The sequence below is a fragment of the Balaenoptera physalus genome (assembly GCF_965194825.1).
Source record: "Balaenoptera physalus genome assembly, chromosome: 10".
Classification (NCBI taxonomy): domain Eukaryota; kingdom Metazoa; phylum Chordata; class Mammalia; order Artiodactyla; family Balaenopteridae; genus Balaenoptera; species Balaenoptera physalus.
Window position 1 is genome coordinate 113,560,488 of NC_138889.1, and position 25,393 is coordinate 113,585,880.

At 59.6% G+C, this 25,393-nt stretch overlaps 1 protein-coding gene across 1 annotated transcript in view; it reads right to left on the minus strand.

The window, feature by feature from the left end:
* The window catches only part of MUC2 (mucin 2, oligomeric mucus/gel-forming), a gene marked incomplete at its 5' end in the record, with an annotated part of 32,871 nt that extends 26,424 nt beyond the window's left edge, over positions 1-6,447 (minus strand). The window contains 14 exons of the mRNA XM_082476823.1: positions 486-580; positions 1,053-1,217; positions 1,312-1,449; positions 1,641-1,710; positions 1,799-1,909; positions 1,998-2,136; positions 2,244-2,361; positions 2,849-2,974; positions 3,163-3,373; positions 3,528-3,637; positions 3,718-3,808; positions 4,163-4,277; positions 5,036-5,306; positions 6,372-6,447. Coding sequence (XP_082332949.1) covers positions 486-580; positions 1,053-1,217; positions 1,312-1,449; positions 1,641-1,710; positions 1,799-1,909; positions 1,998-2,136; positions 2,244-2,361; positions 2,849-2,974; positions 3,163-3,373; positions 3,528-3,637; positions 3,718-3,808; positions 4,163-4,277; positions 5,036-5,306; positions 6,372-6,447 — 1,836 coding nt within the window. The remainder of the gene's footprint in view (positions 1-485; positions 581-1,052; positions 1,218-1,311; positions 1,450-1,640; positions 1,711-1,798; positions 1,910-1,997; positions 2,137-2,243; positions 2,362-2,848; positions 2,975-3,162; positions 3,374-3,527; positions 3,638-3,717; positions 3,809-4,162; positions 4,278-5,035; positions 5,307-6,371) is intronic.
* Positions 6,448-25,393: the final 18,946 nt, after the last annotated feature.

Consider the following 25,393-nt stretch of genomic DNA (forward strand, 5'->3'; position numbering starts at 1 on the left):
CACGTGCTGTGCACACACCCAGCTATACACACGTGCTGTGCACACACACCCGGCTATACACACGTGCTGCACTCAGACACCCGGCTATACACACGTGCTGCGCACACACACCCGGCTATACACACGTGCTGCGCACACACACCCGGCTATACACACGTGCTGCGCTCACGCACCCGGCTATACACACGTGCTGCGCTCACGCACCCGGCTATACACACGTGCTGTGCACAGACACCCGGCTATACACACGTGCTGCGCACAGACACCCGGCTATACACACGTGCTGCGCTCACGCACCCGGCTATACACACGTGCTGCGCTCACGCACCCGGCTATACACACGTGCTGCGCTCACGCACCCGGCTATACACACGTGCTGCGCTCACACACCCAGCTATACACATGTGCTCTGCACACACACGCAGCGGTTTCCCACAGGAGCCTCGCAGGCAGCAGGGAGGGGAGTGCCCGGGTGGCCCACCCACCTTGTAGTACTCGGCTGGGTCCACGGCGGAGTGGCACTTGCCGAACGGGGTCTCCGCCTTCTTCAGCAGGGAGCACCAGTGCTCAGCGTAGTTGGCTGGAGAGGATTCAGCCCCTCAGTGGGGACGGCCCCCCCAGCAAGTCCCCCAGGTCAGGCTGCCCAGCCGCCCAGGCTGGAGCAGACACTGGCCCCTCGGTGGACCGAACCCAGGCCCCTCCCTTCAGGGCAGATCAGCACAGGACGGTGCCCCTTTGTAAGGCAAGGGCTCCCACCCCTCTCCTCTCTCCACTTCGTGGACGTGGCAGGTGACCTGGCAGGTGTTAGGGTGTCCGGTCAAGGCGCCAGGCCAGCCCCCGGACGAGGGCCACCAGCCAGCGATTAGTAGCCCCAGCCCCTCTGCCATGTCACTGGGCAGGCTGCCACCGTGGGCCACCATAAACCAGCCGCAAGGCAGACGGCAGCGGGTGGACGGCTGGCTCTGTTGTCTCCGCGCCACCCCGACCCGCCACGTGGGCCCCACCGGGAGCCCCGCCTGCGCAGGGCCGGCTCCGCAGCGGCCGAGCCTCACCGCTCTCGATGTTCAGGGAGCAGGGGTCATCCAGCCAGTCCAGCTTGTCATGGCAGCTCGACTGCGCCTTCCAGGTGTTGGCGAAGCCGGCGCCCGTGGCCTCCACCAGCCCACCTGCCGTCTTGAAGTCGTCACCTTCGAGGCCGTTGTAGTTCCCGCAGAGGCCTGAGGGGCCAGGACAGGGTTGGGAAGGGTCGGGGGTCAGAGTGCGCAGGCCCAAGGGTGGCCTGCGTGGGGGGAGCCGGCCGGGGCCACTCACCCTGCACCAGCCCCTGGGCGGCATGGTCCAGCGTCACGAAGAGCTGCATGACCGGCACCAGCTGGACCTGCAGCCTGAGACCGAAGGCGGTGGTCACGACGAGGTGGTGGGAGGACGGTTGAAAGATGGAGAAGCTCGCTGCAAGGGAAGGCAAGGCAGGGGCGGTGAGGGGCCGCGGAGGGCTCGGGGGAGGGCTGCCCTCCTTCCCCGTCGCCCTCCCCCCGTCTCCCTCCCCCCCTCCCCCCGCCCCACCCCCTCTCCCATCTCCCTCCCCCCTCCTCCCCCGCCCCGCCCCCTCCCCGGCATGGGCGCCTTGGAGCAGGACTCACCCGTCACGTGGGGCAGGTTCACCTGCAGCTCATTCAGCAGGACGGTGCCGTCCAACTTGAAGGCCACCACCTGTGGGCAAGGCCGAGTGTACCCGGGGGCTGAGAAGGGCCTTGGGGGCCCCGGGGGTGCTGGGAGGGCAGGGGGCAGGGGCACCCACGTTCTTCTTGTTGTCAGCCAGCAGCACCACCGTCTTCAGGCAGGTCTGCTTGTCGGTGGAGCCGCAGGGGGTCAGCTCGCCCAGGATGGCATAGGAGTCATTGTGGGCGCCCTGCGGGGAGGGCAGGGGGCGTTGCAGCCACACGGCGGGTGGGGCGGGGGTCCGGCTCCACCCACATGCCCACCCGGGTGCCGGCCACCTTGGTCAGCACGTAGTAGCAGTCCCCGTGGAACGTGTACTTCCTCCCGTCGAAGGTGGTGATGTGGGCGCCGCCCTCCAGGGCACAGGTCCTGGGGCACTGCAGGTCCTGGCACACCCAGCGACTGGCGTTGCAGACACTGTCGGGCAACAGGGCCAGGGTCAGGCTCGACCGCCACCCCAGCCCACTGGGACCCCCAGCCCCCCTGGACCCCAGCCCGTCGGGACCCCCAGCCCCGGGACCCACCACTGCTCGCAGTTGTTGGTGATCTGTTGGCCAGGCGCGTACAGGTGTCCGTGCAGCTTGCAGTGACACTGGTTCACGGGGATGCAGCCGCCGCCCTTGATGTCATCGTACACCGTGCCTGGGACAGCGCGGGACATGTTCCATTCAGCCGGCCCCAAACAGTGCCAGAGTCCCCCCGGCGGGGCTGCCATTCCCAGGGCCACAGCCAGGGGCCGGCCTCCCTGGAGGGGCGCTGCCAGCCAGGCCTCCCACCCACAGACACCTATGGTCCTTTGGGGGACAACGGTGGTCCCCGCACTGTATCTGAGGGACCTGCTTCCAGGCTCGGAGCCACGGACCAGGCAGGAGGAGGTCTGTCCGCGGGGCGATGAGCAGGAAGGTGACACTACGGCGTGTATGCTGGGGCGTCTTCAGCACTTGTGTTCCTCCTACCTGGACCTTGTCCCCTGATTTCCCTGCAGGGCCCGAGCTGTCGCCATCCCGCAGCACGGCTGCAAGCCGAGGCGCAGGCAGCGAGGCGGCCGTCCCCCCAGGCGCGGGCGGCGGGCGGCGCCGCAGGGCAGCGGCCCCCACCCTGGCCGCCTGCCTGCGCCCTCAGCTCTCACCTTCTGGGCAGAAACAGCCGTCCATGCGATGCTCCTCACACAGGCTGCTGACCTCCAGGTGTGAGCAGGTGTCCATGCAGGGCGAGCCGCTCTCCAGGTAAACCATGGTCGCGGGGCAGCTCTTAGCTGGACAGGCAGAGGCAGGCCCCTGAGCCGAGGAGCAGAGCGCGGCGGGCGCCACGAAGGGTCCGTGCCGGCCTCGCGCCCCGGCTGCGGTGGGCGCGGCCTGGCTCCCAGCCCAGGGCGCAAAGGGCACTGCGCTCCCCGTGGGTCAGCCCCCGCGTGCCCCCGGCTCCCGGCCGCGCGGCACTTACGGCAGAGCGAGGCGGTCCTCCAGTTCCGCGGCCTGCCCCCGGCGTGGGAACACTGGCGGGAGAACTCGGCGATGGTGCTGCAGACGCAGGAGGTGCCATGCGGGCACTGGCAGCGGTCCTGCATGCAGGCCTGCACGTGCAGCTCCAGCGGCACCAGGTCCCGGCAGTCCTCGAAGGCCGCGTCCGTCAGCAGCCTCTCGCACTCGGCGCGCTGGCGGGCAACAGGCGGGGCTGCTCACGGCCTCCTCCCCTCCACCCCCCAGGGCGGGGGCGGGGTCCCCGGCGGAGGCCAGCGGGCACAGCTCTGGGGGGAGGTGCGGGCTCTGCTCCCACAGCCCCCTCCCACCCCATGGCCAGCGACTCACGTGCTCAGAGCAGGACGGGGGGGTCGGCTCCTCCTGGGGGCCATCGCACACCTCCTCGGGCTTGTCGATCTTCTGCATGTTCCCAAACTCGATGGGACTGAAGCGCACGCCTGGGGGCCACAGCCGTTCAGCGGGGCCGGGCGGGGAGCCTGCCCACGGCCCACCCACCAAGGCCCGACGAGGCCCTCACCATCGGAGAGGAACTCAGAGTAGGTCTGCAGACCGTTGTAGTCACCGCAGAGGCCACACGTGTGGTTCCGGAACGCACTGTCCAGCTCCAGCTGTCCGGGGAAGGGGGACAAGTGAGCAGGCTGGGGGGCGGCAGGACCGCGAGGCCCCGGGGCAGCCAGGTCAGCCTCAGAACCCGGCCTGCACGGGTGTCAGCCATGGTGGGAGAGCTGGGGTTAGCTGGGGGGAGGGGGCGGGGGGAGCCCTGGCCGCGCTGAGGACCAGGAGGGCTTTGGGGACGGGGCAGGGCCAGCCCACCAGCCCGGGCCAGGGGGTCCACTCACAGGGTGCACCGCCTGACCCCCGCTCTGCCACCAGCCTCTCCGCCCGCCCAAAGGCCACACAGCGCCCCAGCCCACCCAGACCCCCTCTTGGCCCCCCTGGGGTCCCCGAGGCCCGTGACACACCATGACCGAGTCCTCCCGGTTCCACATGAGCGTGAGGCCAGCACGGGAATAGACCTTGGTGTAGGCGTCACTCTTCTCGATGAGCAGCCCCGAGCTGTAGTGCGGGCTGCTGACCCTGGGGGATGGGCACCGGGGTCACGCTGGCCCACACAGCACCCACGTGGCAGAGGGGCTGAGGCTGTGGGCGTGGGTGGGGTGGCCAGCTCCCGTCCGGGAGCCAGAAGCAGCGTGGCCTCCCTCTGGGGGCGCTCGAGCCCCGGCCGACCCCTGTCCACGTGCCTGGCTAGGTCCTCTGGGCCGAGCCACACCCACCTGCCCAACGCCCTCTCCACACCCCCTCCCTGGGCTCCGTTCTGGGCAGCGCCCCCAGGGAGCCCGTAAAAGCCCTGGGAGGCGGGAGGACCGGGCTGGAGAAGCCCCACCCGCCCCATCGCCCAGGGCAGGCGCTGTGCCCACCCCACACTGCCTCTGTGGGCCCTGTGCACACCCCCTACTCTGAGCCTGGGCTTCAGGGAATCAAAATCCCCGGCAGCAGGGGAAGGGCAAACCCTGCAGGTGGGGACCCCCCTGCACCCCACCCCACCCCCGCCCGGGGCAGGAATGAGCTCAGAGCCCCATTGTTCCTGAGACAATGCGGGACAACGTGGGGGGAGGAGGAACAGGCCTCCCGTGGGCTCCTGTAACCCTAGCCTGGGCTGCCAGCAGAGGGGCTGGAGGAGACTCACTAGTTTAATAAAGCCCCCTCCCCAACACTCTCCTTCTAAGCCGGCGGGGGGGGGGGGTGGAGTGGGGGAAAGGAGGGCAAGGGGGGGGTCACCAGCCGGGTCGCACTTGCTCACAGGACGTGGGAAGGGACACTGCCTGCCCACTCACATGGCACCGTTCACCACAGTGAGCTGGCTGGTGAGGTAGATGGTGTCATCCTTGATGGTCAGCAGGATGTACTTGACCTGGGGGTGGCCCCCACTGCGGCCGGGGCCCCGTTTCAGGTGCACAGCGAACTCCTGGTAGGCGTCCCGGCAGTCAGAGGCGAAGTTGTAGTCGCACAGCCCGGGGAAGCGGAAGATGTCTCCGTCGAAGGTCTTGTAGTGGGAGTCGCCCCACGTGCTGCAGACGCTGTGGCCGTGGTTCCGGGTCCTGCCTTCTGGGGCGCAGCGGGCGGGCGCGTGAGCAGCCCACATCGCCAGGAAGCCTCTCCGCCCGAGGCTGCGGCCTGGCAGTGGCCCTCTGAGGACCCCCCAGAGGCGCCCCGCGGCAGCTCAGAGCCCGTCGGGGTCTCGGCCCAGGCCCCAGGGAGGGTCGTCCTGCGGGGGGCCTCTGCTGGGCATTGGCCACCCCACCCACGCGGTCTCAGCCCCCTGAAAGGGCGTCTCCAGCTGCCGCACCCTCCCACCCTGACCCTGCGGGCGATGCGGCCGTGTGCTGAGCGGGGAGCAGGGCCAGAGGGGCTGTCGGGTTCCCTGGCGCCTTGTCAGCCTGGCCCGGCTCCCCACCCCAGTCTCCACCACACTCCGTCCATCGACGCCCCAGCCAGCACCCCACCCCCGCTCCAGCCGCCCCTCGTCCAGCAGAAGAGCTGTGCCAGACCCCTCAGAGGGAGCCTGCATCATGTTCATCCATATGGGGCCAGCTCCCCCTCCCCCCAGCCCCGCCACCGCCCTGTCCCCAAATGCCCTGCTGGGACAGAGATGTCCCCATCCTACGTCTGCATGGTCTTCTCTGGCTGAAGCCACCCCTTGAGCAGACACCCAAACAGCTGGCTCTGCTGAAGGGCCCAGCTTGGTCTTGACCCCCAGTCCCGGTATCAGGATCCCTGATACCGGGACTGGGGGCCTCCCCTGGCCTGGCCCCTCCTGGCAGGCCCCTGCCTCCCCCAGGCCCACGGACAGCCACCCAGACCGGTGCGTCCACCTGGGACCGTCCCCTGGATACACACTCTGGCCAGGCGATCACCTTCAGAAGCATGGTGGGAACCCAAGTCCCCCTTCCTTCCTTCCTTCCTTCCTTCCTTCCTCCCTTCCTCCCTTCCTTCCTTCCTCCTTCCCCTCCTTCCTTCCTTCCATCCCTCCACCCAAAGTCAGCAGCGGTGGGGCTGCAGGAGGCCCGGCCCAGGCCGTCCACCCAGAAGCCCGGGCCGAGGGAGACACCTCAACCCCAGGCAGGACCATGTGCCCTGGGCCGCCCAGCCTTCCTGCCCGCACCCTCTCACCTCTCCGGAGCTCTGAGCCCCCGGCCCAGGTCAGAGTCAGGCAGAGGGCCACCAGGCGGGCTAGTGGCAGCCCCATGGTGGCCAGAAGTGTGGTGTGGGAGAGCGACCGGGTCAGGGGTCTGGGCCTTATATGGCCCCGTGGAGCCGTCAGAGGGTGGGGAGGGCTGGGGAGGGGCGAGGGGTGGGTGGGGCACCTGCCAGGTTGTCAGGAAAGCAGCTGCGGGGGCTCCGAGGGCCCTGGTGGGGAAATATTGATTCAGGTTATCTGAGGTTTATTTTTTATTGCTCCCGGGGTAGAGCTGGCTCTGCCCAGGATGCGGCAGCCCCAATTACCCGATTCCAACACACACCCAAGGCGGACCTCCGTCCCTCCCAGCCACTAGCGGGACCAGGCCCGGGGCAGGGAGGACCTGGTCCCCTGTTCTTTTTACGTGGAATCTAATTTTTTTTTTTTTTTTTTTTTTGGCTGCGTTGGGTCTTCGTTGCTACATGCGGGCTTTCTCTAGTTGCAGCGAGCAGGGACTACTCTTGGTTGCGGTGCGCAGGTTTCTCATTGCGGTGGCCTCTCTTGTTGCGGAGCACAGGCTCTAGGCACACAGGCTTCAGTAGTTGTGGCCCATGAGCTCTAGAGCGCAGGCTCAGTAGTTGTGGCGCGTGGGCTTAGTTGCTCCGCGGCATGTGGGATATTCCCGGACCAGGGCTCGAACCCGTGTCCCCTGCGTTGGCAGGCGGACTCTCAACCACTGCGCCACCAGGGACGTCCGGAAGCATGTCCTGGCAGCCAGCAGGCTCCCCAAGGCCCCCACCCCACCCATCCAGCATCTCTGGCACGGCGAATGTCAAATGGGGTGCCTCCCAAGGGGCCCCAACGGACCACTGCCCGGTGTGGGCTCCCACTCTGGGGGCCTGTCGGAGACCTCCTGGACCTCAGCCTCCCCAACCAGGAGCCTGAGCTCCGGGTCAGGGTAAGGGGGCCCCTGCCCTCCCTGAACCCCGCTGCCGAGGCAGGGAGGGCATGGGCTCCTGTGGGGTCCAGGGGGCGCCCCATTTCGGCACCGATTCCTTCCTGTAGCTTGTTGAGCTTGGTCAGGGGCCCCTGGCTCCGGCCCACCCTCTAATCCCCTCCTTTCCCAGGCCAAGCCAGCCTCTGTAATTACATGTAATTGGAACTTGGGGAGCCCAGCCAGGGGATGCTTTAACAGAATCACATCCTCTGGGACACAGGGCATCTGGCTCGAGGCTGAGAGTGGCCATCCCCAAGGGGAATGGGGCCGGGGCCGGACATGGACACAGCCTGGCAGGACATGGCACGGCTGCAGGCCCGGCCCTGCAGCCTCCCCAGGATGGTGGGGAGAACCAGGGAGGAGGGCAGGGCGGCCACGCAGGTGCTCCTGGGCCGGGCCTCTGGTGGGAAGAGGGTCCTGCCCCAGAGAGGAGCTATGGCCTCCAGGGCATCTCACACCGTCCAAGTGAGCCCGAGCATGTCTGGAAATGCCTTGAGGACGTGGCATTTGAGCTGCGCTGGCCCCAAACCTTAGCAACCTCTGGGTGGGCACCCATGTCGCTGGTGGGTAAATCGAGGTCGGGGCCTCCCCTCCCTGCATTCCTCCATTCTGAAAACAAACGTGCATCTTGAATTCGGCTTTTGACTTTGGCCAGCACAATTGTGGACAACAGCTCAGATGGTCGGGGGGGCCTCGGTCTCCAACCTCGGGGTCCCCGAGTTTCAGGGGCGAGTGGGAGAGGTTCATCTCAGCTGTTACTCTGGACAAGGGGGCTACCCAGTGGTGGGGGCCGTGGGACCCTGAGCCCTGCTTCCCTGAGTACGGCGCCCCCGCGGAGGCAGTGACCAGAAGCCGGGGCCTTGGCCTGGCACCTCCCGGGGGCCCTTCCTCTGCAGACAGGCCCTCCAGACCACAGCAACAGCACCCAGGGCCATGAGCTCTGCTCACAGCACCTGACGATCCCCGGGTTCCCCGCAGAGCCAAGACATCAAAGGACGGGTACCCCCAGGGTCAGAGAGGGTGACTGGGAGCCATGGTCCCCAGGCCTAACCCTCCTGGGGGCCTGAGGTAAAGCCCCTCGTCCTGTCCTGCTGTGCTGCCAGCCCCAGGCCCAGGGGCCCAGGGACCCAGGCACGTGGGGGACAGCGTTTGGCTCGAACCGGGAGGATCAGGGATGAGGAAACCAGAGCAGCTGGACCGGCAGGCCCGTTGTGCCACTTCCCCGTGGGGCTTGCATGGGCTGGCACCGAGCCCTGGCGAAACCCAAGGACAGGGCCCCCTCCGCGGCCCCCAGGGGCAGTGATTTTCCATGCCAGGCTCCCGCTGCCCTGGTGGGAATCAGAGATGCCTGGCCGGCCAGAGACAGGACACGCAGCACAGCCCCGAGTCTGAGAAGGTGGGGTCCTCCCTGGGGTCTGAGAAGGTAGGGTCCCCCTTGGTCTGAGAAGGTGGGGTTGGGTCCCCCCTGGGTCTGAGAAGGTGGGGTCCTGGGTCTGAGAAGGTGGGGTCGGGTCCTCCCTGGGTCTGAGAAGGCCGGCCCCATGGACCCTCTGGGTGGGGAAGCAGGTGTCCCAAGGCCCACACCCCTCTTGGCACAGACGCAGGTTCTCGGGTGGGACCCATGAGCAGTGCCATCAGGCGTGCGGACCGGGGTGGGCGCGGAGAGGGCAGGAGGGACGGAGCTGGCGGGAGGAGGTGGAGAGGGCTTGGTGCCCCCATGGGACCTCTGGTCAGTCTCCCGGCCGCTGGGCAAACTCAGTCATGGCAGGTCCCTAGCAGGTAAGTCCCTGGAAAGTACCTGAATAGGACACCTCGGTGCTTAGACACGTCCATCCGTCCGTCACTTTAACTCTTGTGGATGCAGGAAGAGGCCCCTCGGCCTGTGACGCTCCACTCAGTATGCTGGAGCCCCGTGCCCGCCCTACTGGGACCCCCACCCCTCGCTGAGGCAGAGTTGAGGAAACTGCCCAGGGTCCCTCTGTGACAAGGCTGTGACGCCCAAAGGCCACCAGGACACTACTCTGGCCAGCCACAGCCGGGGGCTGCTGAGGGGGCTGACTGCCTGCCCACCAGTCAGGTGGACCCGCCCGGGGCACAGACCCGCCCCGACACACACACGCACGCCGGCCTGGGCAACCCCGGGCCTCCCCCCGCCAGGCCCCACACCCAGCAGTGTTTATCCCAACAGCACACTGTTCCCAGGACTACAGTCTCTGGAATCACAGTCTTGACCACAGGGAGGAGGCCACAGAGACATCACGAAACGCAGCCTAAAACAACTGTCCACTGCGGTCTGTCCACAAACCCTGCCTCATCAGGAAGTGGAAGGGTGGGGAACGGGGGCAGGGGTGGGGGGGGAGGGCGACTCATCAGGGAGTGGGAGGGAGGAGGGGCGGAGGGGGGTCTATAAAAGAACAAGGATCTATATGTGTAGACCCTTCTCAGACCCTGGGCCCAACCCCGGGCCCTCGGCTCCGGTGGTCCGGCCACGGTGGGCAGATGGAGGGTGTGCCCAGGGAAGCCGTGGCTTCCTAGCCCTCTGGACACCCAAGGGAGCCCACAGCCCCAGCCAGCCACCGGACAGAGTCCCCGGTGGGTAAGCGTCTGAGGACTCGGAGGCAGGCAAACAAAATACCAGCCGTGCCCACCCCCTCCCCATGTGCTCCCCGAGACATTGGAAAGGGTAACTCAGACCTGGCCAGCACCCTCAGAGGACCTGAAAGACCTGGGGGTGTGCAGGCCCAGGCCCCACACCACCTCCCCTGGCCTGCAAGGGTTTACAATAGGACACTACCTATCTGCCCCCGCCATGCTTGAAGAGTAGGCGGGTTAACACACAAAGGTGTTTGTTCCCATGCAAGTGGGGCAGGGCCAGGTCAGCGGGCTCTGCTCCTCCACCCACGGCACGGGCCCGGCCTCCCTGGGGGTAAAGGGCCACTGCACCTCAGGAGACCAGTCACCTCCCAGCAGTCATCCCCGCCTCGAGACCTGGCCCTTACACTGACCATTGGCCTCACCACCCTGGCTGCACTGCGTGACCACTGCTGGCCTGCAGGCGGTGAGCACCTTGAGGGCAGCAGCTGGTGTGGGCTCTTCTGTGGGCGAGCGTCACAGTAGACACTCAGTGACTTTGCTTCTGGGTGGGTAGGTGGGTGGGTAGATGGATGGACCAGGAATCTCTGATTCCCTTACCATTAAAGTCCTCCACAACCTTGGGAGGCAGGCGCTCACACTGCTTCATTCTAGAGACAAGGAAGCCAATGATCGGAGAAGGTGAAAGAGCCCCCCGAGCTCGCCCAGCCAGAGGCCACTCACAGTGGTCCTCTCCGCCCCCAGCCCACGCTGTCCACCAGTTGGCAATTGTGTGGCCATTTTTCAAGAAGGTTGACTGTTGCTCTTTGCGGAAACCAGTATGAGTAACAGAAAATCCGGTTCCTGGGTGGTGTCATAGCCCCAGGGGAGAAATCTGCTTCTCCTGCCTTCCTGGAGTGGTGCCCCAAGAACAGAGCACCGCCCCCCCCCCCGCTTTTCCTGCACCCCCCACCAGTGAAGCTGATTCATCCATTTGCAATACAGTTAGACGGCTTTGTCACATTTCTGCACGCCATCCTGGGATCCCCCAACCTCCTAATTAGCTCTTGTATTTTGCATGCATTAAGGTTCACTATTTGTGCTGCAACGTTCTATGGGCTTTGACAAATACATAGTGTCATGCACCCCCATTATGTATCAAATCTCCCTTCACCTCCTAAACCCTCCCCACCAAAACCCCTGCAAGCACTGATCTTTTTCACCATCGCTATAGTTTTGGCTTGAATATATTTTTATGATTAATTTTAGATCTCTAACCGCTAAAATAATTCTAGAACGTCATGCAGACATTATAAATTATGGCTATGATTTTCTGTTGCAAGAAGGAAAACACTTAGGATTCACTGGTCTGGAAAACTCAGGACAAAGTTTTGTCTAACAGAACCAATCTGAAATATTTTTTCGAAGTTTTACGGAGGTGAAATTGATATACAATAAAGTGTTGATTTGATCAGTTTTGACATAAATACACACCTGAAGCCATCGCCACCATCAGGACGGTCAATGTATGTACACCAGTCGCCCAGGAAATCTCATACCCCTTCCCCACGAACTGCTTCCTGGCCCCAAAGGTTAGCTTGCATCGTCTAGAATTTTATGTAAATAGATCCATACACAGGTACTGTTTTTTGGTTTTGGCTTCTTTCACTCAGCATAATTTTTTTTTTTCCAAAAAAAGGTGACTTTTATTTTGGAGAGGTTATAGAAACAGACAATCACCCTTAGGAAAGCACCACTTCCAAATCAGTGGAGCAAAAGCCTTTGAAACCCTGGCCTATTTTCTGGATATATCCATATCTTTTGACTGTTATAGATTCTGAGGTCTCTTCTGTACTTTTGTCTAAACTTTGAATTATTTTCCCTCTTATTTCCATTCATTGGGTCAGCCCGTATTCCTCACGCACGTTGGTGGGCAAGAGAAAACTTACTTTGTGGGGATCTGCTTTCTGAACATGGGTGGTCAGTTTCTCAGGGGATCATCGACTGTTTTTTGTTTTTTTTTTCCCCCTATTTTTTGGCCACGCTGCACGGCTTGCTGGATTTTAGTTGCCCGACCAGGAATCAAACCCGGGCCCCCTGCAGTTGAAGCGCGGAGTCCTAACCACTGGACAGCCAGGGAAGTCCCCATCACCTGGTTTTTATTCTGATTTTCCGGCTTCTGGTCTCTGGCTACTTCCTCTGTTTGCCGTTATTGCCGCCAGCTCTTCACAGAATCAGCATAATTATTTTGAGATGCACCCACAATGTTGCTTGCATGGATGGCTCATTCCTTTTTATTACTGAGTGGCTTTCTTTTGGGTGGAAATTCTTTCTTTTCTTTTGGGTGGAAATTCTGTTCATTTCTTCAGCTGCTGATGGCCTTTGGGCTGTTTCCAGTTTGGGACCATCACAGATCACACTGCCATGAGCGTGTGCACAGGCGTCTTTGCACTGACCTGGGAGCGGAGTGTCTGGACCACACAGCATGTGCGTGTTCCACTTTCTCCAAAACGGCCAGGCTGTTTCCAAAGGGGTTGTGCATCACATCCCCGCAGCGGTGGATGAGACCTCCCCGACCCCGTCCCAGCCATGCCTTTGGCCTTTTCCATTTTGGCTGTTCTAATAGGTGCATGGTGGTATCTCATCCTGGTTCGAATTTGCATTTCTATTCACTAATGAAGTTGAGAACATTTCCGTGTGCTTACCTGCTACCTACCTATCTTCTTTGGTAAACTGTCTGCTCAAATCTTTTGCCAATTATTTATTGGGTTATTTGGGTGGATTTTTTTAACTGAGTTCTAAGAGTGGTTTATCTATTCGAGATACCAGTTCGGTACTAGAGATACTCTTTGCAAATATTCTTCTTCCTCTCTGTGGCTTGTTTTGTTCAGTCTCTTAACAGTGCCTTTGGAAGAGTAGAAGGTTTTCATTTTGATGAGGTCCAGTTTATCCATTTACTCTTTTATGGATGGTGCCTTCGGGATGATAGGTATCGGTAAGAAAGCTTTGCCCAACCCAAGGTCACAAATATTTTCTCCTGCATTTTCCTCTAGAAGTATTATACCTTTAGGTTTTACACAATGCATTTTGAGATTATTTTTGCATATGGTGTGAGGCATGGCCTGAAGTTTCCTTTCCTTTCCCAGTTGTTCCATCTCTTTCTGGACAAGGCTATCCTTGCTTCCCTGTGTTGCTCCTGTGTAAAAATTTAGTTTTTTATACATGTGAGTTTATTTCTGGACTCTCTCTTCTGTCACACTGATCTATTTGTCTATCTTTGTGCTAATACCACACTGTTCTGATCACTGTAGCTTTGCAATAATTCTAATATCACTTAATGCTCACCCTCTGATTTTGTTTTTCTTTTCCAGAATTGTGGGTTTTGTTTTGTTTTGTTTTGTTTGGCTATTCTCTGTCCTCCGCATTTCCATCTGAATTTTAGAATCAATTTGTCAATTTCTACCAAGAAAAACCTGCTAGTAGTTTGACTGAGATTGCATTGAATATATAGACCAGTTTGGGAAGAATTAAATCTTAGCAATACTGGGTCCTCCAACCCATGAACAAGGTACAACTCTCCATTTATTTAGATCTTTAATTTCTCTCAGCAATGTTTTATAGTTTTCAATGTACGGGTCTTTCGTTTCTTTTGTCAGATTTTTGTCTAAGTATTTCATGTTTTTTATCATATGGTAAATGGTCTTTTTCTGTCAATCTCTGATTGTTCCTAATATATAAAAATACAGTTGATTTTTGTGGTACCTACAATCTTGATAAACTCACCCACTAATTATAGTAGCTTTTTTGTATAGTTCAGGTTTTCTACATAGAAGATCATGTTACCTGTAACTAAAGGCAGTTTTACTTCTTCCTTTCCAGTCTAGTTCTTTTTTTTTTCTTTCTCTTCCTGGTTGTACTGGCAATGATTCCCAACACAATGTTGATTAGAAGCGATAAGAGCAGGTATCCTAATCTTGTTCCTGATTCCAGGGAAAAGCATTCAGTCTGTATGTATGACTCCAGCTGTAGGCTTTTTGAAGATGCTCTTTATCAGGTTGAGGAAGTTCTCTTCTATTTTCAGTTTGCTGATGGATTTTATCTGGAAGTGGTGTTGAAATCTGTTAAATGCTTTTTTCTGCATCTATTGAGCTGATCCTATAATTTTTCTTCTTTAGTCTGGTAATATTGTGAATTATAGTGATTCATGAATGTTAAACCCACCCTGTATTCCTGGGAAAAAAAATTTAGTCATGATTTTCATATGTTGCTGGATTTGATTTGCTAAAATTTTGTTTAGACTTTTTGCATCTATGTTCATGGGGGAGATGCTCTACAGTTTTTTTCCCCCTTGGGGTGTCTTTGTGTGGTTTTGGCATCAGGGTAATACTGGACTCATAGAAAGAGTTGAAAATATTCCTTCTGGGGCTTCCCTGGTGGTGCAGTGGTTAAGAATCCACCTGCCAATGCAGGGGACACGGGTTTGATCCCTGGTCCAGGAAGATCCCACATGCTGCGGAGCAACCAAGCCCGTGCACCACAACTACTGAGTCTGTGCTCTAGAACATGCGAGCCACAACTACTGAAGTCTATGCGCCCAGAGCCTGTGCTCCACAACAAGAGAGGCCACCGCAATGAGAAGCCCGCACACCGCAAGGAAGAGTAGCCCCCGCTCGCCACAACTAGAGAAAGCCCGCATGCAGCAATGAAGACCCAACACAGCCAAAAATAAATAAGTAAATAAATAAATAATTTTTTTAAAAAAATATTTCTTCTTTTTCAGTCTTTCTGGAAGAGTCTGTGCAGATTTGGTATTATTTCTTCCTTAAGTGCTTGATGGAATTCACCACTGAAGCCGTCTGGGTCTGGAGCTTTCTCTGTGGGGAGGCTTTTGGTTTTGTTTTGTTTTCTATTTCTTGAATATATAAGGCTCTTCAGTTATTTCTTCTTCTTGAGTGAATTATGTCTTTCAAGGAATTTGTCCATTTCACCCAAGTTGCTAAATTTATTGGCAGAAAATTGTTCATAATATTCCCTTATTATCCTTTTAATATCTATAGAATCTGTGGTGATGTCACCACTCTCATTCCTAATAATGGTAATTTGTGTCTTCTTTCTTTTTTTTCTATCAGTCTGGCTAGAGGTTTATCTAGTTTATTGATCTTCTCAAAGACCCAGCTTTTGGATTCCTTGCTTTTTTCTCTAGTACTTTGTTTGCTGTTTCATCTTATTAATGATATTCCTTTCTTCCACTTACTTTGGATTTAATTTGCTCCTTTTCTTTTCTAATTTCTGAAGGTGGAGTCTGAGGCATTGACATGCGACCTTTCGTTCCTCTTTTCTATCGCAGCTGCTTCGTGCCTGACAGGTCCCCCAAACACTGCCTTCACAGCCTCCCCTCCTCCCTGGGGCTCTGTCTCTAGGGTGCCCATCTGCCCTCCAGTCTCTTTCCTGACTTTGGACCCTGGACTGACCTCGGAAATCCACCCGGTACCACTTACTGTCCCATCAGAAAAATGAAACCACAGAAGGTATTTCAAACAGACGAGATTCAGCACAGAGCTGGTTACGCAAGTGCTGGAGGTTGTGAGGACAAAAGGAGGCCTTGGGGGAGTGGCAAGAAGTGGCTTCCACCCCCAGGGCTGGGGGAGCAGAGAGGAGGGGCCTCCTGGGGCTAGGGCGCAGCTGGTGGTGGGACCGCCCAAGAGCCACCCTCTGGGACGGCAGGGACTCCAAAAGAAGCCAGAAAGGAGACGGGAGTTCCTCCTCTCTCTCCCCTCCCCACCCACCAACGGTGCCTTCCAGGGAGCCAGCCGGCCAGGGAGTCCAGAAACACAACTTGCAAAGTCCCAGCCACAGGTATAAATCAGCCATCACCCACAGCACAGCACCTCAAATCCAGCGTGTTCAAACCATAAACACAGGATAGATGATAGATACATAGATATATAGATGATAGATAGATAGGTGATAGATAATAGATAATAATGATCGTTATAATAATAATAGCTAGATAGGTGACAGATAGATGATAGATAGATGATAGATAGATAGATAGATGGATATAGGTAGAAAGGTGATAGGTAATAGATAATAATAGTAATAATAATAATAGATAGGTGATAGATAGATAACAGACAGACAGATGGGAGATAGATAGATAGATAGACAGATGGGTGATAGATAGGTGATAGATAGATAGATAACAGACAGACAGATGGGAGATAGATAGATAGACAGATGGGTGATAGATGGGTGACAGACGTGTATGCAGTTGGTGTCTTTCTAGTGCTGTCCCCCGAGAGGGCCTGCAAACAGGACACCTCACAAGCAGTGACCACACCCAAAGCCCAGATCTGTGTTCTCAACACCACCCTCCAATAAAAGGAACCGGGGCTCCTTGGAGGAGTAGCCGAGCTTCTGGGCAAGAACATTGAGATGACCTAGAGCAGCATTGTGTGACGTCAGAGAATAAGCGTCCCCCCTAAGCGTCCACCATCAGGAACCAAGTCCTGCTGTCCTGCACCGGGCCTGGATGGATTAAGGGCCCTGAGGCTGGACCCCAGGACAGCCCACAGCCGTTAAAAATCAAGTTCGCAGCGAATATCTAATGTTTGATTTCATTTCCCCGATACACTGTTGGGAGAACGAGGTCATAAAACAGTCTAAGGTGACAGCCAGGGAAAGGGGGGAGCGCCCAGCGGGCCGGGGCATGAGGAGACCCACCAACACCCTTGAAGGCTCACCACACCCAGCAAGGGTGTCGCCAGCCCCGCAGACCCGCCATATTCCTCCAGGACGAAGGTCCCCGTCAGCCCGCCCACCAGCTGCCCCTGGGCCAGGCGGGCGACCCTGGCCCGCAGCCCCTTGGCCGGGCGGTGGGCGCTCCTTGCTGAGGAACCCTGTGGCCTCCAGCTGGTGGGGGTGTCCGTGGGCGGCTAGCAGTCACTCTTGATCCACGCTCACTGCAAGGGAAACACAGGCGCGGGAACCCTTGCCTCCTGGGACCGGGGGCTCAGGGCCCTGAGGCAGGGTCGGGGGAGCCGGGGTGTGGCCCCTCTGTAGGGGCCAGGATGGGACCCCCAGGCCGCTGACTGTTCAGAGAAGTTAATGTTATTTAGTAAAGAGAACTGGGTACAAATTGTCCCCAAGATGTTCAGACACAGAAACGGCTCCAGGAGCTGCACGGAAGAGCTGGGAGGGAGACCATCAGGGCCAGGACGGCGGTCTGCGCGTCCAGCTCCTGGGCTGATGGAGCAGGGCCGGCGCTCAGAAAGGAGCAGTGTGTCTGGCGTCTCTCCAAACCCCTGCCACGTGGGTGTGGGCAGGGTGACGTCACACCACTCACAGAGACGCCAAGGCCAGGCTCGCCCAAGGCCATTAAACGCCTGCTTCCTGCTCCTCGGGGACCTCCTGACGCAATCACAGCACAGTAAAGATAGGACACCGGAAAGACAGGCAAACGTCAGTCCCCAGGCCCACATCCAGCATCCTGCCCCCCAGGGCTGGGGGCTGGGGCCCTCCCTGACAGGACAGGGAGGCCTGGGCCTGAACCCCAGCTGCTCTCCAGGCCTCGGTCCTGAGACTCAAGACACACAGACACCTGGGCCCCAGGGGAAGCTCTGCAGGCCCTTCTAGGGGCAGGAGACCCCGGGACACCCTATCCTGGCAGAACCCCTGGGCCTCTGAGCAGACAGGCACCAAGGACAGGGGCTCCCCAGGGAAGAGGAGGCAGCAAGAGAGGGGCGCGGGAGCCCGGGCGGGAGCGTCTGGCAGGTGGCAAAGGGGCCTGGTCTGAGCCCTGGGGCCCGCCAAGGATGGACCTCAAGCTAGAGGCCAGGGCACCACACCCACCAGGCTGCCCATTGTCCAGAAAACAGACAATAACAAGTGCAGACGAGAACATGGAGAAACCGGAACCCCGTGCGCTGCTGGTGGGAATGTGAACTGGTGCAGCTGCTGTGGGAACGGTACGGAGGCTCCTCAAAAAATTTAAAACAGATCTGCCATTTGATCCGGCAATCCCGCTTCTGGGTACGTCCCCAGAAGAAGTGAAAACAGGGACTCAGATACTTGCACACCCGTGTCCACAGCAGCTAAAACATGGAAGCAACCCAAGTGTCCACTGACGGACGAATGGGTACACAAAAGAAGGAAATGCTGACACGCACTGTAAATGTGGATGAATCTTGGGGACATTACACTCAGTGAAATAACCCAGACGTAGAAGGACAAATGCTGTCTGATTCCACCCACGTGAGGTCGCTGGAGGAGTCACATCCACAGAGACAGGAAGTAGACGGTGGGGATGAGGGCTGGGGGAGGGGAGGGGAGTGAGTGTTTCATGGGGACAGGGTTTCGGTTTGGGAGGATGAACAAGTTCTGGAGGTGGATGGTGGTGATGGTCGCAGAACAACGCGAATGTGCTTCACGCCCCTGAGCTGTGCACTTAAACATGGCTAAAATTGTAAATTTTACGTTACGTGTACTTTACCAAAATAAAAAAACAATTTTTTCAAAAGAGAGAGAAAATTTATTTGAAGTAATAAATAAATAAATGCAGGTCAGGGAAGCAGCCCCCAGTTGGGACCCCTCAGGGAGGGGCCCAGAGCAGGGGCAGGTCTATCGTGGGGCGCTCCGGCTGGGTCAGCACCTCTGCATGGGGGCAACATTGCCACTCCCCAAGGTCAGAGACCCCCCCCCCAAGAAGGAGCATGCATTGTGGTTGGCAAGAAGGGGGTCCCCAGCAGGACAGGACGAGCTCCTCCACCTGAAGACCGCTTTACTCCTTAAAAAGCATTGAGAGCCCCCAAAGAGCTTTGGTTTATGAGAGTGCTATCTCTCGATATTTGCCATGTTAGGCAATAAAACTGAGAAATTTTTTTAATGTTTATTTCAGTTAAAAATAAATACACTACATGCTAACATAAATAACATTTTTACCCCCCAAAACTATATTTTCAAAAAAAAAAAAATTCAGTAAGAAGAGTGGCATGAATACACGTTTCTGCGAATCTCCCTGACATCAGGCTTCTCAGCGGCAGCTGGACGTCGTCACCACGTCTGCCTTTGGTCAGTTGCGAAATGTCGTCTTGGTCGAAGCATCCGGAGAAACTCCGGCCTCGCCCAGACTTGCAGCTGGAAAGGCAGGAGCACGTGAACAGCCTTTTGGGATCCTCGCGGACTTTCTCCTCTGCTCCGACACCAAACCCCGGCACGTGGCGTCTCTCGGGGCGGCTGCAGTCTGGACCGGGAGCCCACTCCGTGCACGGCTCACTGGGGCCCCGGGGACCCTCGGTCCATCTCGCCCCGTGGACGGGTCTCTGGCCGCCGTGATGCTATAACATCGCGCATCGGTCGTTTGGAAAACACTGGTTCAGAGTCTCCCATTCCATGTCCACGTGGAACTCACACCTACATCACAAGCTTGGAGAAAGGCCTTCAGGTCGGGAAGCTGTCTCGCTGATGCTGGCAGGTTCCAAAATTCTCATTCCCACTAGAGAGCTCGAGTTTACCGTGGCAACAAAGACTGTCCGCTGTTTTTCTCGTTTTGGAGAAAACGTCTGCCAAGAACCCCGGTGTGAACAACCACGGCCCGTTGGTCAGTGGTTCTCACCCCTCGCCCGTTGCCCGAGCCCAGCGCAGCGGGACGCTCGCGCCACCCGACTCCTCACGTGCCAGGGCCCAGACTGAAGTCAGTTAAATTAGGAACGTTTGTTGAAAGCGCTTCTTTCCTTGGGAGTGTGTGGTGAGGAAGACGGGGGGGCCCTGCCCCGTGGCGACACCGGGATCCTTGCTGAGGAGCCAACAGCTTTACACACCGGGGCTTTTGCACTGTCTGTGCCACGGGAGCCCAGTGAAAAAGGCAGATCACTCGGTCTTGTTATGAAAATAGTTTAGAGCTCTCAGCCTTCCCCCCAAACATGTCTCGGGGACCGTGCTGGGGAGTGGCTGAGACGATGCATCACCTGATAATATTATTAGAATCACCCAGGTGAACACTGATGCCTGGGTGGGGACCCTGTCCAGGGGCAGTCAGCAAGGAGCTGGAAGAAACACTATAACCTCCCCCGATGTGGCCCCTTTCCGGACTAAAATATGAAAGTGATCATTTCTGCCTCAACTGACCCCGCCTTCCTCAATCCAAGACGAGGCCAGGCCATGGAAGGGATGGACCCCGGGCCCTGATCCCAGCTCAGGGCTGGCCAAGTGGACGCACGCAGGCCCTGCCTTTTCTGGGCCTGTTTGCCTGTCTGGTCACTCTCCAGGCCTGTGCCCCACTGTTGGGTTGGGGGGGCCTGTGTCTGCAGCCCCAGGGCCCCCAGGGGAGCCCCAGCCCCCACCGGCCCCCTCCCCAGGCCCACAGAGGAGCCTGCCAGGGCTTGGGCAGGCAGGCAATGCCACCCACACTCTCAAGGAACAAACAAAGGTGGCCATTCCTGGGAAGAGCTGACAGCTGGGGGCCAGGCTGGGGGCAAAGTCCGCCAGGGAGGGTCAGCAGTCCACGCCAAAGCCCCCACCCCGCCTGTTTATGGCCAGGTCCTGTTGGGGCACAGGTCCAGCGCCACTACCCTCCCTCCTCCCGGCATCTTCCGGAAGCCAGCCGGGGATCCCGGGGGCCAGGAGGCCCCGGCCAGGAGGACACCCACTTCTCACTTCCCAGAGATGGAGGAAACAGCCAGCTGTACCCCCATCCAGCTCACAGAATCGGGGGCAGTGTCACAGAGAGCAGAGGACAGGTGCTCCCATGGTCCAGGCTGCCCTCCGCCCCGGGTGGACGCGGGGAGCAGACGTCCTGGACAAGGCACATGATCACACACTTGGGGTGCAGCCACAGTGGGGACCCACCTGCCTCCCCTGAGCCTCCATGTGTTAAGTCAGCTGAGGCTAGGGAAGAGGTGGATAGGGGAGGGTCCGGAGAATTGGGGGATCATCCCAGAGTGCTGGGGGGGTGGATTTAGGGAGGGAGGTGAGAATGGGGTTGGGGGTTAAGGGGTACAGCTTTGGGCACAGGGCAGGGTCTGAGGGCTACAGTGTTAGAGCCAAGGGGACCTGGGGTGGGAATTTAGGGCAGGTGTAGCAGGGGTGACACCTGAAGGGGGGGAATTAGGATCAGGAACCCGAGGTCACCGTCACCCACTAAATGATGGGACGCACTGCTCTGGGAAGCAGTGAGGGCAGCAGGGTGGGACCCGGGCGCCCACCCCTGCGGCAGGGCCTCCAGTGGTCAGCTGGGGGGGGCCTCCTCGTCCCTGCATCCTTCGCGAGGGTGGGGGAATGCCAGGCACATCCAGCCGACCCCTCCCTTCAGCCAGGGCCCAGGCAGCCACCGGGAGACCAGCTGCCCTCGGGCCCAGAGCCACCAGGTGGGGGCCACCAGGCATCTCCTTAACAGCTGGATGGGTCCTTGGTGCCTAGGCAGCCCATCTTGGCTCTGCCCCAGGGCGGGCCTGAGATGCAGAGCCTGGTGGCCCCACTTCTCCAGCCACAGGTAAGATCACCGGGGGAAATCATTTCCTCCAGGCCCATCTCTGGGCTGGGGCCGGGGGGATGATGACCACACCCACTCCCAACACCGCCCCCCACCCCGAGGCTCTTGCAAGTAGCTCAACCAGGCAGCCCGCAGGGGCACCAAACAGCTGGGGTAAGGTGGGAGGGGGAGGGGGGGAGAGGAGCTCCGCCCAGGCGCCCCGGGTTGGGAGTGAATGTCTGGGGGGGATTCTGGAACCACAGGTCCTCGCTGGCCCTCAGAGCCAGCCCACTGTTTGCTCCCGGCCTCCCACCCTCGGCATGCTCTGCATCCAGCTGGCACTCAATAAAAACCTGAGGCTTTGGACGGCGGAGGGCGGTTCCATTGCACACTGTGGCACTTCCGGGCCCCCGTGTGGGCTGCCACTTCGTGCCCCCACTTGTGCCCTCTGGCCAGCGAGTGGCCCTGGGGGTGCGGGCAAGCTGCAGGGAGGGAACAGGGTCCTGGGGGGGAATCCCCGCAGACTCAGGCGGAACCTTAGTCTGGGGTGCAGGGGCGGGGGCTGCTGCCAGCCTGGGGGTCTTCAGGGACCTGGTGGTGGATGGGGGTCAGCTCTGAAACCGCACATCACCCTGGGGGGGCCATGAGCAGCGGGGGCGGGGAACCGGCCTCCTGTGTCTGCGGTCTGGTTGGCAGCTGCCCCTTCTGCACGTTCACAAGCAAGGGGGGCTCGGCACAGCCATGGGGAACTTGGGACCCCCCCACCCTGGAGCCCGACACAGGGCCCGCCAGGCCCAGAGGTCCCAGGAGCCGGGCGGGCCCTTGCCCCCCACCCCCGGCGCCACCTCGTCTGCCCACCTCAGTGCTTCCTCTGGGCACTGGGCGCTGCTGCGGCCACACGTGTAGGGAGCTCGCCCCCCGCCCAGTCCCGGGTGTGCAGGAAGGGTCTCAGCATCCGGGAAGGCCCACACCTCGGCCGGCGTGACCGGCCCACGGAAGGTTCGGGAGGCGGGAGGCACGCGGGATGCCGATTTTGTGCAGCAGGTGGCGCCCAGCGTCCGCACATCTTCCGGGAGGAGAGCTGCGCGTGCGCCCTCGTGTGCCGGAGCGTGGGCGGGCCCGAGCGTGTGTGGGTGTGGCTGTGACTGAGCGGGTCACGCCCACTCGGACGGACCTTCGTGGGTGTGGCTTGAGTGGACCACGCCCACTCGGAGGCCCCCTGCGTCTGCATCTGGGCCTCAGTGGCCCTGGAACGGAGTGGGGGGCGGTCGGTCAGAGGGCTTCCCGCGGTCACCTGACCCCATCTGTCTCTGCACCGCGGCCCCTGTGACAGGTGGGCGCCGTCTGCTGCCGGGTGTGCGTCCTGCATGCGAGGCAGGCACACAGGCTGGGCCGGAGGGAGTCGGCCCCTCCGCTTCCTCCTGCCCGACCTTGGCCTCTCTCATCTGCACAGTGATGGTCAGGAAGCATCAGTCACTCTAAGCATTACACCCGGTGGGGACCCTTCCCCAGCTGGGCAGCCCTGCCCGTCCTGGCCCTGAGCCCTCCCTGCCCGGCCCTGCCCCACAGAGGGCCGCCCATCTCTGACCCTGTGCTTGGGGAACTGGGCGGCAGCGGGCAGGTGCAGGGGAAACTCCTGACGTTCGGCCAGATGAGCGCACGGAAGGCCATTGGGCATCCTGGCGGCCTCCCTCCTCCAGAGGGGAGCCCTACTCCACCCGGAGGCCCTGGGGCTCTGCCTGCAGCCCCCTGGGGATAGTCAGGGCTCTGAGGCCTCAGCCCACACCCTAGAAGGCCCTTCATGACCAGGCTACCTGGGGCCCACCTGGCCTGAGCCCTTCCCTGGGAAGCCAGGGGGCAGGATGAAGGCAGAAGGGCCACGCTGGTGGCCAGCCCCTGGGGCAGGGGACGCGGGAGGGTTCAGAAGTGCCCAGAGTGATAGCCCCAGCTCTGGGGGTGGGAAGAGGTGGGGCCCTGCCTGGAGTCGGCCACAGCGCCGCCCCCGCCCGTGGGCTGTGAAGCCTGGATGACTGGAAGCTGCCCCTCCTTCCCTCAGAAAGGGGGCCTGTCCTCCCCAGGCGTGGCTACGTCTGGCCTCGGCACAGCGGCCGTACAGAGAGCCTCTGGTGTCCCAGCTTCCTATGGTGGGGAGTGCAGCTGTGAGTGGTGACCCCCCAGGAGGGGCCAGAGCCCCGCACAGCAGGCCCAGAGCTGGACCTGGAGCCAGGCCTAGTGACACAGTGCCGCGGGAGCAGGGACATGCCTTGTGCGCAGGCCTCGAGGAAGCGGATCTGGCCTCTGCACTAGCCGATTACAGAGCTGCCGAGGGGTAGAGTCAACAGAAAGCTCTCAAGGAGCCGCTGGGGGGGACTGCCCTACCCGTCACCTGTGGGCCAGAGTCACTCCGGGGGCAGCAGCACGGGAACGGGGCCCAGCGGGCAGGGCCGGACTCCGGGTGCCCCCACCAGCTACAAACACTCAAAGGGCAGAGCCCGGCGCAGGGCTGTAAGCGTGGACTGCAGTGGCAGCCATTGCCATGTTTCTTGTTATTATTGCTGGGAAGCCTACCCTTGTTCTACAAGCCGTGTGTGCCCAGTGAGGCTACAGCCAGAGGGCTGGGGGCTGACTCAGGCCAGCAAGGCCCAGGCCGGGGGCACCGCATTCATCTCAGTGATACCCAGGAGGAGGGGAGGGGAGACTCTTACCCTGCGTGGTCCCCCAGCAGGTGGGGAGGCCCGAGGGAGAGAGATCCAGCTCAGAGGGTGTATCCATGGCCTTCTGGAGGCCCCCCAGCAACTTCGGGCAGGACCCCCTGAGATGGGCATCTCCTTCGGGAGAGTGGTCCAGGATGTTGGCAGGATGGAGGGTACGGGCAGAGCCTTGGGAAGAACGGGCCTGCCCCACCTGTTCCCCACAGAGATGAGCAAGGTGCACAAGGTAGCCCCCCAAACAGTCTCCAAAGGAGAGAGGAGTCCCTGTACGTGGCCTCCTGTGGAAATGCACAAATTTCCAGGTCGAAGTCCTGACCCCCAGCACCTCAGAATGGGACCTGACGTGGAGGTAGGGTCCTTGCAGATGTAATTGCTTAAGATGAGGTCACACTGGAACAGGTGGGCCCTAATCTATACGAGTGGTGTCCTTATAAAAAGAGTGAACATTTTAGTCAGACACGCACACGTGGAGAAGGCCACGTGAAGATGCAGGCAGAGATGGGGGTGATGTGTCCACAGGCCATGGAACTCCAAAGGTAGCCAGGAAGCAGCAGGAAGAGGAGGGCTGTGGACCAGATGCTCCTCCCAGCCCCACGGGAGCCAAATCTGTTGACCCCTCATCTCAGACTTCAGCCTCTGGAACCAGGAGACAATAAATTCCAGGCATTCAAGGCACCCTGGAAAAGTAAAACAGGTGTCACGACAGTGCTGCCCAGCGTCTCACACACAGAAGACAGCCAGGAGGAGACACAGCAGAGGGCTAACGGCTAACAAACAGGGCGTGGGTGTGGGCAGAGGGACCCCGCGGGGCAGTGCTTCTCTTCTGGCTACTTTTCTGCATTTGCCCACATTCTGTTAGTGACTATGAACCACATTATAAGGTTTTTAGATTCCATCTCATCAAGTTCTTCCAGCTCCAACCTCCAAAAAGAGTAACACAGGCTGGATGCACTCCCGCCTGAAACAACTAAAAGATGGGACGAAACATGGGAAACAACAGTGGTCAAGATGCTGGACATCAGGCAATGAAGAACAGGGATCCCAGGGGAGATGGGGCATGCACCAGGGGCGCCCTACAATTTCCCGGGTCACTGCCCTGAGATAGCTTCCAGGACAAGGTGCAGGGAGGGGACCAGGAGGAGCTCAGCTGAGGCCCCTGGACCCAAGGTAGCTGGAGTTCAGGGGATGCCGGAGAGGACAGGGCTGCAGAGAGTGAGCCCTGGGTGGGCAGAAGCTGCCCGAGCCCCACGGGGCAGGACACACAAGGGA